At 41.6% G+C, this 12618-nt stretch overlaps 1 protein-coding gene across 1 annotated transcript; it reads right to left on the minus strand.

The window, feature by feature from the left end:
* Positions 1–10117: 10117 nt before the first annotated feature.
* On the minus strand, positions 10118–10420 carry LOC121818619 (late cornified envelope protein 1D-like). Its single transcript, XM_042243263.1, has one exon. The coding sequence runs from the start codon at positions 10418–10420 to the stop codon at positions 10118–10120; it is 303 nt and encodes a 100-aa protein (XP_042099197.1).
* Positions 10421–12618: the final 2198 nt, after the last annotated feature.

Genomic DNA, 12618 nt, shown 5'->3' on the forward strand with positions numbered 1-12618 from the left:
AATTAATAAACTAAATTTTAAAGTGCCATTAAATTTTATTTTATTTTTAATTGAAGGATACTTTAAAATATTGTGATGGTTTCTGCCATACATCAACATGAATCAACCATAGGTATACATCCATCCTTCTTTAACCTCCCTCTCATCTCCCACCCCAACCCACTGCTCTATGTTGGCACAGAGCACCAGTTTTGGTTCCCCGTGTCATACAGCAAATCCCCACTGGCTATCTATTTTACATATGGTAATGTATATGTTTCAATGCTACTCTCTCAAATCATTCTACTTCTCTCTCCCTCACTGTGTCCCAAAGCCTTTTCTCTGTGTCTGCAATCTCCACTGCTGCCCTGTAGATAGGTTCATCAGTATCATCATTCTAAACTCCATGCTGCTGCTGCTGCTAAGTCACTTCAGTCGTGTCTGACTCTGTGTGATCCCATAGACGGCAGCCCACCAGGCTCCCTCGTCCCTGGGATTCTCCAGGCAAGAACACTGAAGTGGGTTGCCATTTCCCTCTCCAATGCATGAAAGTGAAAGGTGAAAGTGAAGTCGCTCAGTCATGTCTGACTCTTAGTGACCCCATGAACTGCAGCCCACTAGGCTCCTCCATCCATGGGATTTTCCAGGCAAGAGTACTGGAGTGGGGTGCCATTGCCTTCTCCATATGTATGTGTTAATATACAAAATTTGTCTTTCTCTTTCTGACTTACTTCACTCAGTATAATAAGCTCCAAGTTTATCCACCTCACTAAAATCAACTCAAATGCATTCTTTTAATAGCTCAGTAATATTCCACTGTGTATATGTACCTTGACTTCTTTATCCATTCATCTGTCGATAGACATCTAGGTTGCTTCCATGTCCTAGCTATTGTAAACAGTGCTGCAATGAACATTGGGGTACATGTGTCTTTTTAAATTCTGGTTTCCTCAGGGTATATGCCCAGTTGTAGGATTACTGGGTCATATAGTAGTTTTATTCTTAATTTTTTAAAGGAATCTCCATACTGTTCTCCATAGTGGCTGTATCAATTTGCATTTCCACCAACAGTGCAAGAGTGTTCCCTTTTCTCCACACCCTCTCCAGCACTTATTGTTTGTAGACTTTTTTTTTTTTTGTAGTACAACCATCATTTATTCTGAGCATAGCAGGGATCAACTTAAACTTAACTTTAGCCATTCTTTTTTTTTTTTTTTTAGTTTTTTATTTTTTAAATTTTAAAATCTTTAATTCTTACATGCATTCCCAAACATGAACCCCCCTCCCACCTCCCTCCCCATAACATCTTTCTGGGTCATCCCCATGCACCAGCCCCAAGCATGCTGCATCCTGCGTCAGACATAGACTGGCGATTCAATTCACATGATAGTATACATGTTAGAATGTCATTCTCCCAAATCATCCCACCCTCTCCCTCTCCCTCTGAGTCCAAAAGTCCGTTGTACACATCTGTGTCTCTTTCCCTGTCTTGCATACAGGGTCGTCATTGTTTGTAGACTTTTTGATGATGGCCATTCTGACGGACTTTACCTTCACCACGGGACACATCTACAACTGGGTGTTGTTTCTAGTTTGGCTCAGCCTCTTCATTCCTTCTGAAGATATTTCTCCAGTAGGATGTTGGGCACCTACAGACCTGGGGAGTTCATTTCTCAATGTCATATCTTTTTGCCTTTTCATACTGTTCATGGAATTCTCGAGGCAAGAGGGCTGAGGTGGTTTGCCATTCCCTTCTCCAATGGACTATATTTTGTCAGAACTCTCCATCATGACCTGTACATCTTGGGTGGCCTTACATGGCAGATAACCATAATAACCCAGACAACAATGATGATGTGATCACTCACATAGAGCCAGACATCCTGGAATGTGAAGTCTAGTGGGCCTAAGGAAGCATCACTACAAACAAAGCAAGTAGAGGTGATGGAATTCCAGCTTAGCTATTTCAAACACTAAAAGATGATATTGTGAAAGTGCTGCATTCTATATGCCAGCAAATTTGGAAAACTCGGTGGTGGCCACAGGACTGGAAAAGTCAGTTTTTATTCCAATCCCAAAGAAAGGTAATGCCAAAGAATGTTCAAACTATTGCACAATTGTACTCATCTCGCATGCTAGCAAATAATGCTCAAAATTCTCCAAGCTAGGCTTCAGCAGTACATGAACCATGAAATTCAAGATGTTTAAGTTGGATTTAGAAAAGGCAAAGGAACCAGAGATTAAATTACCAACATTCATTGAATCATAGAAAAAGCAAGAGAGTTTCAGAAAAACATCTACTTCTGCTTCATTGACTACACTAAAGCCTTTGACTATGTGATCACAACAAAGGGTGGATAATTCTTAAAGATATGGGAATACCAGGCCACTTTGCCTGTTTCCTGAGAAACCTGTATGTAAGTCAAGAAGAAACACTTAGAACTGGACATGGAAGAACAGACTGGTTCCAAATTGGGAAACAAGTCCATCAAAGCTGTATATTGTCACCTTGTTTATTTAAGTTACATGCAGAGTACATCATGCAAAATGCGGGGCTGGATGAAGTGAAAGCTGAAATCAAGATTGCTGGGAGAAATATCAATAACCTTAGATATGCAGATGACACAACCCTTATGGCAGAAAGCGAAGAGGAACTAAAGAACCTCTTGATGAAGGTGAAAGAGGAGGGCAAAAAAGTTGGCTGAAAACTAAACATTCAAAAAACTAAGATCATGACATCTGGTTCCATCACTTCATGGCAAATAGATGGGGAAACAATGGAAACAGTGACAGACTTAATTTTGGGGGGCTCCAAAATCACTGCAGATGACTGTAGCCATAAAATTAAAGACACTTGCTCCTTGGAAGAAAAGCTATGAGCAACCTAGACAGCATATTGAAAAGCAGAGACATTAGTTTGCTGAGAAAGATCAGTCTAGTCAAAGCTATGGTTTTTCCAGTAGTCATGTATGGATGTAACAGTTGAACCATAAAGAAAACTGAGCACTGAAGAATTGATGCTTTTGAACTGTGGTGTTGAAGAAGCCTCTTGAGAGTCCCATGGACTGCAAGGAGATCCAACCAGCCCATCCTAAAGGAAATCAATCCTGAATATTCATTGGAAGGACTGATGCTGAAGCTGAAACTCCAATAATTTGTCTGCCTGATGTGAAGAATTGACTCATTTGAAAAGACCCTGATGCTGGGAAAGATTGAAGACAGGAGGAGAATGGGTGACAGAGGCCAGAATTGTTGGATGGCATCACTGATTAAATGGACATGAGTTTGAGCAAGCTTCAGGAGATGAGGAAAGATAGGGAAGCCTGGCATGCTGCAGTCCATGGGGTTGCAAAGAGTCAGACCTGACTGAGCAACTGAACAACAACAATTCTGATCTGTGTGAGATGATACTTCATTGTAGTTTTGATTTGTATTTCTCTAATAATCAATAATACTGAGCATCTTTTCATGTGCTTATTAGCCATCTGTATGTCTTCTTTGGAGAAGTGTCTGTTTAAGTCTTCTGCCCACTTTTTCATTGGGTTGTCTGTTTTTCTGCTTTTGAGCTTCATGAACTCTTGCTTGTATATTTGGTGATTAGTCTTTTGTCAGTTGTTTCATTTGCTATTGTTTTCTCCCATTCTGAAGGTTGTGTTTTCACCTTGTTTATAGTTTACTTCATTGTATAAAATTTTTAAGTTTAATTAGGTCCTGTGTGCAGAAAACTATAAGACACTATTGAAAGAAATTAAAGGTGACACAATTTGATGGAGAGATATACCACGTTCTTGGATTGGAGAAATCAATATTGTGAAAATGACTATACTACCCATAGCAATCTATAGATCCAATGCAATCCCTATCAAATTTTCACAATTTCTGTTGGTCAGGAGTACAGGATCAGCTTGGCTGTGTGGCTCTGTGCATGCATGCTCAGTCATGTCTGATTCTTTGTGACTCCATGGGCTGTAGCCTGCCAGGCTCCTCTGTCTATGGAATTTTCAAGGCAAGAATAATGAAGTGGGTTGCTATTTCCTCCAGCAGGGGATCTTCCTGACCCAGGGATCAAACTGACGTCTCCTGAGTCTGCTGTGTTGGTAGGCAGATTCTTTACCACTGAGCCACCTGGGGTGCCCTATCAAATTACCAATGGTATTTTTCACAGAATTAAAACAAATAATTTCACAATTTGTATGGAAACACAATAGATCCCAAAGAGCCAAAGTAACCTTGGGAAAGAAGAATGAAGCTGGAGGAATCAACTGCCCTAGCTTCAGAATATACTACAAAACTACAGTCATCAACATGGTATGGTACTGGCACAAAAGCAGAAATATAGACCAACGGAACAAAACAGAGAGCCCAGAAATAAATCTATGCACCTATGAGCACCTCAGTTTTGACAAAGAAAGCAACAATATACAGTAGAGAAAAGACAGTCTCTTCTATAAGTGGTGCTGAGAAAACTGGGCAGCAACGTGTAAAAGAATGAAATTAGAAAACTTCTTAACACCATACACAAAAATAAACTCAAAATTGATTAAAAACTTAAATGTAAGACCAGAAACTATAAAACTCTTAGGGGAAAACATAGGCAGAACACTCTTTGATGTAAATCACAGCAAGATCCTTTATGACCCACCTTCTAGAGTAATGGAAATAAATACAAAAATATAATTTTATAGCATAAACTGCCATATATGAGATAAAAAATCAAGAAAAGAAAAATACAATACATACCTGATAAAGAATTACTTTACTTAACATATAAATATATCTTATAAATCCAAAAATTAATAAACATACAAAAATGTAATGGATAAAAAACACAGAGAGCCCTTATTAGTCATACAAACACATATTCACACACATATTCATACGTATTAGTCAGAATTCTTCAGAGAAAGAATGAACAGGACATGTGCATGTAGCTAATGAAATTTATTCTAAGGAATTGGCTCCCATAGTTGTAGGGGCAGGTAAGCTTGATGTCAGTAGAGTAGGTTGGCAGGTTGAAGATTCATGGCAGAGTTGATGTTACAGCCTGAAGTCTGTAGGCAGAATTCCTTCTTCTCTTAGAGCGCTCAGTCTTTTAAGGCTTTCTGTTTATTGCATGAGGTCCACCCACACTATGGAGGATGATTTGTTTACTCAAAGTCTACAGATTTAAATGTTAATAACATGTAACAAGAATCTAAACAGCGACATCTAGATTGGTGTTTAACTCACAGTTTGGGTACCATGGTCTCACCAACTTAACACATAACGTTAACCATCACAGTTCACTACTTGTCAGCTTGGCACTTGTACATATCTCCTTACATGCATGTGCACCCAGTCGCTTCAGTTGTGTCTTTGTGACCCCATGGACTGTGGCCCGCCAGGCTCCTCTGTCCACAGAATTCTCCAGGCAAGAATACTGGAGTGGGTTGCCATGCCTTCCTCCAGGGGAGTCTTCCTGACCCTGGGATCAAACCCAGGTCTCCTGCATTGCAGGCAGATTCTTTACCACTGAGCCACCAGTGAAACCCTATACATCTCCTTACATCACATTTACTACCCAAATAAAGACAATGACAAGGCCACATTTCCAGCTAACATAATACAACCATGCTGTGTACATCAAAAAATGCACTAACCATTTCCCCAATAGAAGATGCAGCATCCTTGAGCAATGTTTACTCTTCTCCTTGATAGCCTAAACTTAAATATTGTGATACACAGTTGAATCAAACTTAAATACAGTAGTCAATACTCCTTATGTGATAAGGGGATTAGAAATAAAATAAAATTAGAAATAAAATAAAATTTTATTTTATTAGAAATTAGAAATAAAATAAAAAGACTTTGTATTCACACATACACACAAGCATATTCATAGCAAAATATGGAGGAAATATAATAATAATTAAACTCTTACTTGTGGTTCTTCTTTACCTGGTGGAGCGACCCAACATTAATTCCTAGAGAGTCTGGACCATTAGTAGTCCTGTCTGAATTAGACTGTTGTAGTTTTTCCACTGCCTTCAATGAAAGAGTATGGTAGTACTAAGGTATGCCCTAAGTGATTTTAGTATTCAAATATGTCCTTGTCTACCTCCGTTCTGAAGTAATAGTCCAAATTCCTGCTGGTAATGGGACTTGATCACTCAACAAGTGCAGTAACCCCCTTCTTTGCCTGTTGATTCTGAGGCACGAGGAGGCTAAAGTGGCTGAGTGACAGTCTTAACTTCCAGTTCAGTGGAGTCATTGTGTGTCCTGGTGGAAGCATTCCTCCCTTAGGAACCTCTTGAAACTAAGGAACCTCTTGAACAGCATAAGGTCATAGGGACAGGAAGCAAAAATTTTGCTAGGAGATCTTTAAAAGTAATAGTGAGAGGTGCCACTCTATTTCCACCTTTTAACTCCTGGACCTGTATCATCTGACTGTAGAAGAAACAGAACCATAATACTGATTGCTGATCTTGAGCCTGTAGCATGTAGCCTCCTAAAGAGCCTTGCCCCAGCTCTGCAAGGTATTCCCACTATGCTGCTTCAGAAACTAGGTCTTTAAAAGGCCATTCCACAGTCTAATCAAGCCAGCTGCTTGAGGATGATAGGGAACATGGTGGGAACAGTGAATTCTATAAGTGGACCCGTTGCTATGCTTTATTTGCTGGATCTGTCAGCATTCTCTAGATAAACAAAAGTATGATTATATATATGTATGCATGAAGAGATTTATTTTTAAAATTGGGCTAATGCAATAAAGGATGCTGTAAAGTCCCAGAGAAAGCTGGTGGTGTACTTCAGTCCAAGTCTAAATGTCTGAGAATCAGGGGAGCTAATGGTGTAGATGCCAGTCTGGGCCAGAAAGCCAAGAACCAGCAGTGCCAAGAGCAGGAGAAGGTCAGTGTCCCAACTCACAAAATTAGGCAAAAATTTTTAAAGGGCAAAATCTTCCGTCCTCTGCTACTTGTTCTATTGAGGCTCTCAAAAAATTGTATTATGCCCAATCCACACTGGGAATAGTAATCTACTGAATCAATGATTCAAATACTAATCTCATCCAGAAACACCCTCACAAATGTATCCAGAGCTTGGGCACACCATGGCCACTCGGGCCAAAAAATAAAATTCAGCTCAGTTCAGTTGCTCAGTTGTGTCCGACTCTTTGCCAGGCCTCCCTGTCCATCATCAACTCCCGGAGTTCACTCAGATTCATGTCCATCAAGTCAGTGATTCCATCCAGCCATCTCATCCTCTGTCGTCCCCTTCTCCTCTTGCCCCCAATCCCTCTCAGCATCAAAGTCTTTTCCAATGAGTCAACTCATGAGGTGACCAAAATACTGGAGTTTCAGCTTTAGCATCATTCCTTCCAAACAAATCCCAGGGTTGATCTCCTTCAGAATGGACTGGTTGGATCTTCTTGCAGTCCAAGGGACTCTCAAGAGTCTTCTCCAACACCACAGTTCAAAAGCATCAATTCTTTGGCACTCAGCCTTCTTCACAGTCCAACTGTCACATCCATACATGACCACAGGAAAAACCATAGCCTTGACTAGACGGACCTTAGTCGGCAAAGTAATGTTTCTGCTTTTGAATATGCTATCTAGGTTGGTCATAACTTTTCTTCCAAGGAGTAAGTGTCTTTTAATTTCATGGCTGCAGTCACCATCTGCAGTGATTTTTGGAGCCCCCAAAAATAAAGTCTGACACTGTTTCCACTGTTTCCCCATCTATTTCCCATGAAGTGATGGGGCCATATGCCATGATCTTCGTTTCCTGAATGTTGAGCTTTAAGCCGACTTTTTCACTCTCCTCTTTCACTGTCATAGAAACAGTGCTACGTGGAACACCATGATGATGGATAAGGCATTCTTATCCATCTTATCCTTTCTTATTGAGGCTCATTTGGATGAATGCTTTGGCAGAAAAACTGCATGCAAAGAAGGCAAACCTGTATCCAGAGGAAGTCCTTATTCCAATAAGAGCAAAGCACTGCCCTTTCATGATATGAGTGTTCTGATGCAGTCAACCTGCCACCAGGCAGTTGGCTGATCAACCCAAGTAATAGTGTCTTATTGTGAATTCAGTGTTGGTCTTTATAGACACATCAGCCCTTATGAATAAAAATCCTGCTGAACCCATAAATAACCATAATCACCTAGGTAAAAGGTCCTAGGTCCCTTTGAGGAAAGTTGGGGGAAAGATTGACAGTATAACTTTTGGGCAGAGTACTGGGATCCTTCTTTAAGGGGACCTGGCCTCTCCTTAATTCAAAAAGTTCTGGGTCTGTAAACTAGCTCAAGACTAGAAGCTGATTGGGGAGCATGTTCTTTCTTGTCAGAGTTTTGTTCACATGACTTAGAACTTTTCCACTTATATGGATCAACTGAGAATTTAGTAGACTTCCCGTCTACTTCACTTCTAAGTGCAGCATGATGAACTACCAGAGGCACAGCTCTCTGGGAGTCAGAACATCCTGACTGCTGCTCTGATGTTGAGGTCTATTACAGTCGCCACACCCACTTTGGTATTGGTGACTAAGTGCTGCCACTTGGCCCTGCCATCCAATTATCGCTATTGCATTTAGGTTTCCCAATTTAGTGACATCAGATGCCACTGTAGTTTTTGACTTAGAGAGATGAGCAATCACAGAGTTAGTCAAGGATGCTAGGGCTCTCCTTACAAATTGATTTCTCCTGGTTGTGGTAAAAGGTGAGTCCTCTGGAGCTTTCTGGGATGGATGAGCAGATATAAATGATAACTTCACTCTAACATTCCAATCAACCCAAGCCTCTGGATCCCTTCCTCTGCAGTATACCAAGGAAGTTCTTGCATTTTCACCTTCATTTAGTGGAGACTGCCTTTTTCTTCATGGAAACCAATCAGCCAAACTGTTAAAGCCCTGTCTAACCCACAATGTTAGAATTTAAGTCTAGGAACATCTGCTTGCCTGATCATATCAATAAATTTGGCCTGAACCAACTTTAAGTTCCTTCCACAATTATCCTGTGCTCCTAATATACATTCTACACATACCCCTGGGTTTGTGTCTGTATAAATCAGGGAATAAATCATGTAGTTCTTTTGGACTATAATCCAACTGTTGGTTGGTCACAATTCATGCCTCACCTTTTCAGGCCTACTTGAACTTGAGCTCACTTATACATCTAAGAGCAAAGGGAGATGGTGAGGGTGGGTCCAGGTGAGAACCACCAGTCTCCTGCAAGGCAACTACTTCAGGCAAAGTTGTTATAATTTCTTTGAAACAGTACAAGATTAATTTACTTAGGTGGGATGGAAAGCCTGATTCTACTGAAAAAAAAAAAAAAAAAGCAATGGAATAGAATTTAATGTCTCACTTTTCCAGAATTTTCCCAAATACTTGCATTGCAATTTTCAGGGTCCCAGGAATGAGTCAATTACACATCATGTGAGGCATAACTTCTGACTCTATGAAGGACATAGCACATCACTCCTGTGGGAACCATTACAAATATGCATAACCACATCTAGTCAGAAGAAACCTCAGACAAACCCCACTGAGTGTTTGTCCACAGAACCAACAGTTCATAAAAAACTGTCCAGGTCATGAAAGACAAAAAGCCTGAAGGACTGTCACAAACAGGAGGGAATCAAAGAAACATGCTACTAAATGCAATTTTGGATCTTGAATTAGATTCTGAATCAACAAAATTTTGTTTTGCTATAAAAGACATTAGTAGCACAAGAGGTGAATCTGAACAGGCCTATAGATACACATTAAGGGAACTAGGAGTTGAGGACAGAGTATGAGAAAGATGAGGTAGGAATAGAAAATCAATCCAACAAGAAATACAGATTTCTAGTTTTATTGTTTCACATCAGCCTGATTTATGCAAAAATAGAAGCTGCAGAGGAACACAGGGTCTGTGCTTTGGGGTTCCCAAGGCTGCCACACATATGGGAAAGGAGGTGAATAAATGGGTTTGGGGGAGAGGTTTGGGGCTCCTGGACCTCAAGGCATAGGGATCCCCTGGACCAGAGCTCAAAGGCCTCACCCAAACCCTCAGCGACAGTGGCAGGCCCAGCAAGAGGTGTGGGAGGAGGAGGAGGAGGAAGTGTTTGTCCATCTGTTGTCCCAAGGTTGGCTCTTCTTGGCTCAGTGTTCACTTCAGCAGCAGCCGCCTCCAGAGGACTGACCACTCCCCCCTCCACAGCACCCGGAGCCCCCTGAGGGCTGGCTGCAGCAGTCAGAGCTCTGGAGTCGGCGGCGGTGGTGGGACCTGCGGCGCCTGTGGTGGCTCAGGCAGCAGCCTCCACACCCAGAGCTGCAGCAGCCCCCGGAGCTGGGGCCACAGCAGGAGGAGACTGGGGGGCACTTTGGGGGGCATTTAGGGGTGGGACACTTGGGGGCACACTTGGGGGCGCACTTGGGAGGAGGCTGGCACTGCTGCTGGTTCTGCTGGCAGGACATCTTGGTGGGTGCTGAGGGAGAGACAGACAGCAGGTCAGACCAGCACAGAGAGACCTCCCTGCCCCTTCCTGAACTTTTAGAATCATTTCTAATACATGCATTTAAATAACCTGACACTTTTATCATTTTAATATCTTATCAACTACTCTTACAGCATCTCCTTTGAACCTCAACTTATCATTTTAAAGTAAAAAGAAGTCATCAATTGCTTCATAAATTTGAAGACTGAGACCAAATGATATTAACTAAAACATATTTTTTTCACTTATGTCATCCAAATATTACCAAAATATTTTCTTTATAGAAAAAATATTTTGTTAAGATTTCAAATAATTGAATATTTTAGACATTTACAACATTAAATTAGAAGGAGTCTCAGCAATTTCCTGGCTGGTTCACCTTGTTAGAGAGAAAAATAAGAGATACCTTGACTCAGAGCTTGGCCTCTGACAGTCTCAGAGATACCTCTTACACTATCCTTGACCTAAAGAGCATTAAACTTTTTGTGCTTTTTCCCCTCTAGAGCTTGTACAATGCATTCCCAGGCTCTACCCTGACCCACGCATGCAACAATCTCCCAGAGTGCCTCTGATCCTCGCCTAACTCTGAGAATTGCTTTCCCTAGATCGTACTTTGCAGGGAATTCAGTATCTCTCAAAGGCAAACTCCCTTTCTGAGACCTCTTTCAGAATGTCAGAGCAACCAATGGTTTCCTTTCATCCTGAGAGTCCCTCACAGACTCTTTGGTTCCCTCATAGTGTCCTTAGTCATGACTAAACTCCTATGGTTCTCTCACTGTTCCTTCCAGTTCCTGGATCCTTCTGTCCTTCCAGGCCTGGTCTCTCTCTCTAATAATATGGGCCACAGCCCCCAAGGCCCTATCCCCTTCCCAGTGGATACTCACCAGAGTACAAGTAGCACAGAGTCGTCAGCACCTCAGGAGAGGAGTGGATGGAGGTGCTCTGGCCCCGAGGCCCTTTTATCCTGGCCTTGGGCTCTGCCCTCAGGTGTGAGACAGGGCCTGGGCATGAGAGGACCGCCTCCTGCCACCCACGTGACTCCTGTGACAGGTGATGACTGGCAGCTCCTCCCTGCCTCCCTCCACGGGGCTCAGGGAATCCCCAGCATCGGTGCCCCCTCATTCTCCTTACATTTGTCTGTCCCTCACACCTTCGTCTTAGAATTTGGCCTCCTGAGCACTCCTGTCCTAATTCCTTGATGCTCTGCTTTGAACTGAGATTCATGACGTCTCCAAGTGTCTCTGCTGTGTCCCAGCCCCACAGGCCCATCACGTGTGTGTGCCCGTGTGTGTTTGCACCAGTCCACTTAAAAGCCTGGATTGGGTGTGAGACACACCAGGGACAGAATCCTGGTCCTGACACTCAGCTGTGTGATCCTGTGAAAATCACCCAACTTTTCTCATTCTTAGTTTCCTCAGCTTTAAATTAGTTGCTAAGAATCACTCTCAATGGTATCCTGAGGATCAACAGAACCATGGATGAAAGATGTTTTTCTTCCTGCAAAAGGCCCTGTAACACAATAGACCCTCACATATGAGCTGTCTACTCACTGATAATTAAAAATGAGTAGTTTTTTTTTGTTAAGGTGAGTTATTTTCTAAGATAAGTGTATCTAACTTTTTTTTTAATTTTTATTTTTACTTTATTTTACTTTACAATACTGTATTGGTTTTGCCATACATTTTTAAATGAACACTTTTTCAACTGAGCTCTTTTGTACATTTTCATAAAATGATATCCATGTAGAGAAGCTAGAGAGTAAATCTGCATTGCCTTCTACGGTAGAATGAGAATTTGCCTTCCAAGGACCTTACACGAGGAAAGAGGCTGAACTTGTGGGACCAGAAAGTAGCAAGGAGAGACAATGACAGAGTTCGATCCTGAAGCATTTGTACAGGAGGATGCTGTGGAAATGAGCCTCCAGCTGGAAGAGGCAGGAGGGCCTGACAGAATAGGAAGACTTCCACACAAGTGTTCCTTCAAGGACTTTTTTTAAAACCTTCAACCGTTTTATGGAGATTAATATATTGGCTGATGTTAATTTTGTATGTATCCTCCCATGCCTACAGAGCAGCAGTATTTTTAAAAATCATCAAATTAATTAGATGAAGGCAAACTAGACCTAGGAGTTACCTATGAAAAGAAAGTGCTCCCTCCATAAATGTCCAAAATAATTTT

Source organism: Ovis aries, chromosome 1, assembly GCF_016772045.2.
Source record: "Ovis aries strain OAR_USU_Benz2616 breed Rambouillet chromosome 1, ARS-UI_Ramb_v3.0, whole genome shotgun sequence".
Taxonomy (NCBI): domain Eukaryota; kingdom Metazoa; phylum Chordata; class Mammalia; order Artiodactyla; family Bovidae; genus Ovis; species Ovis aries.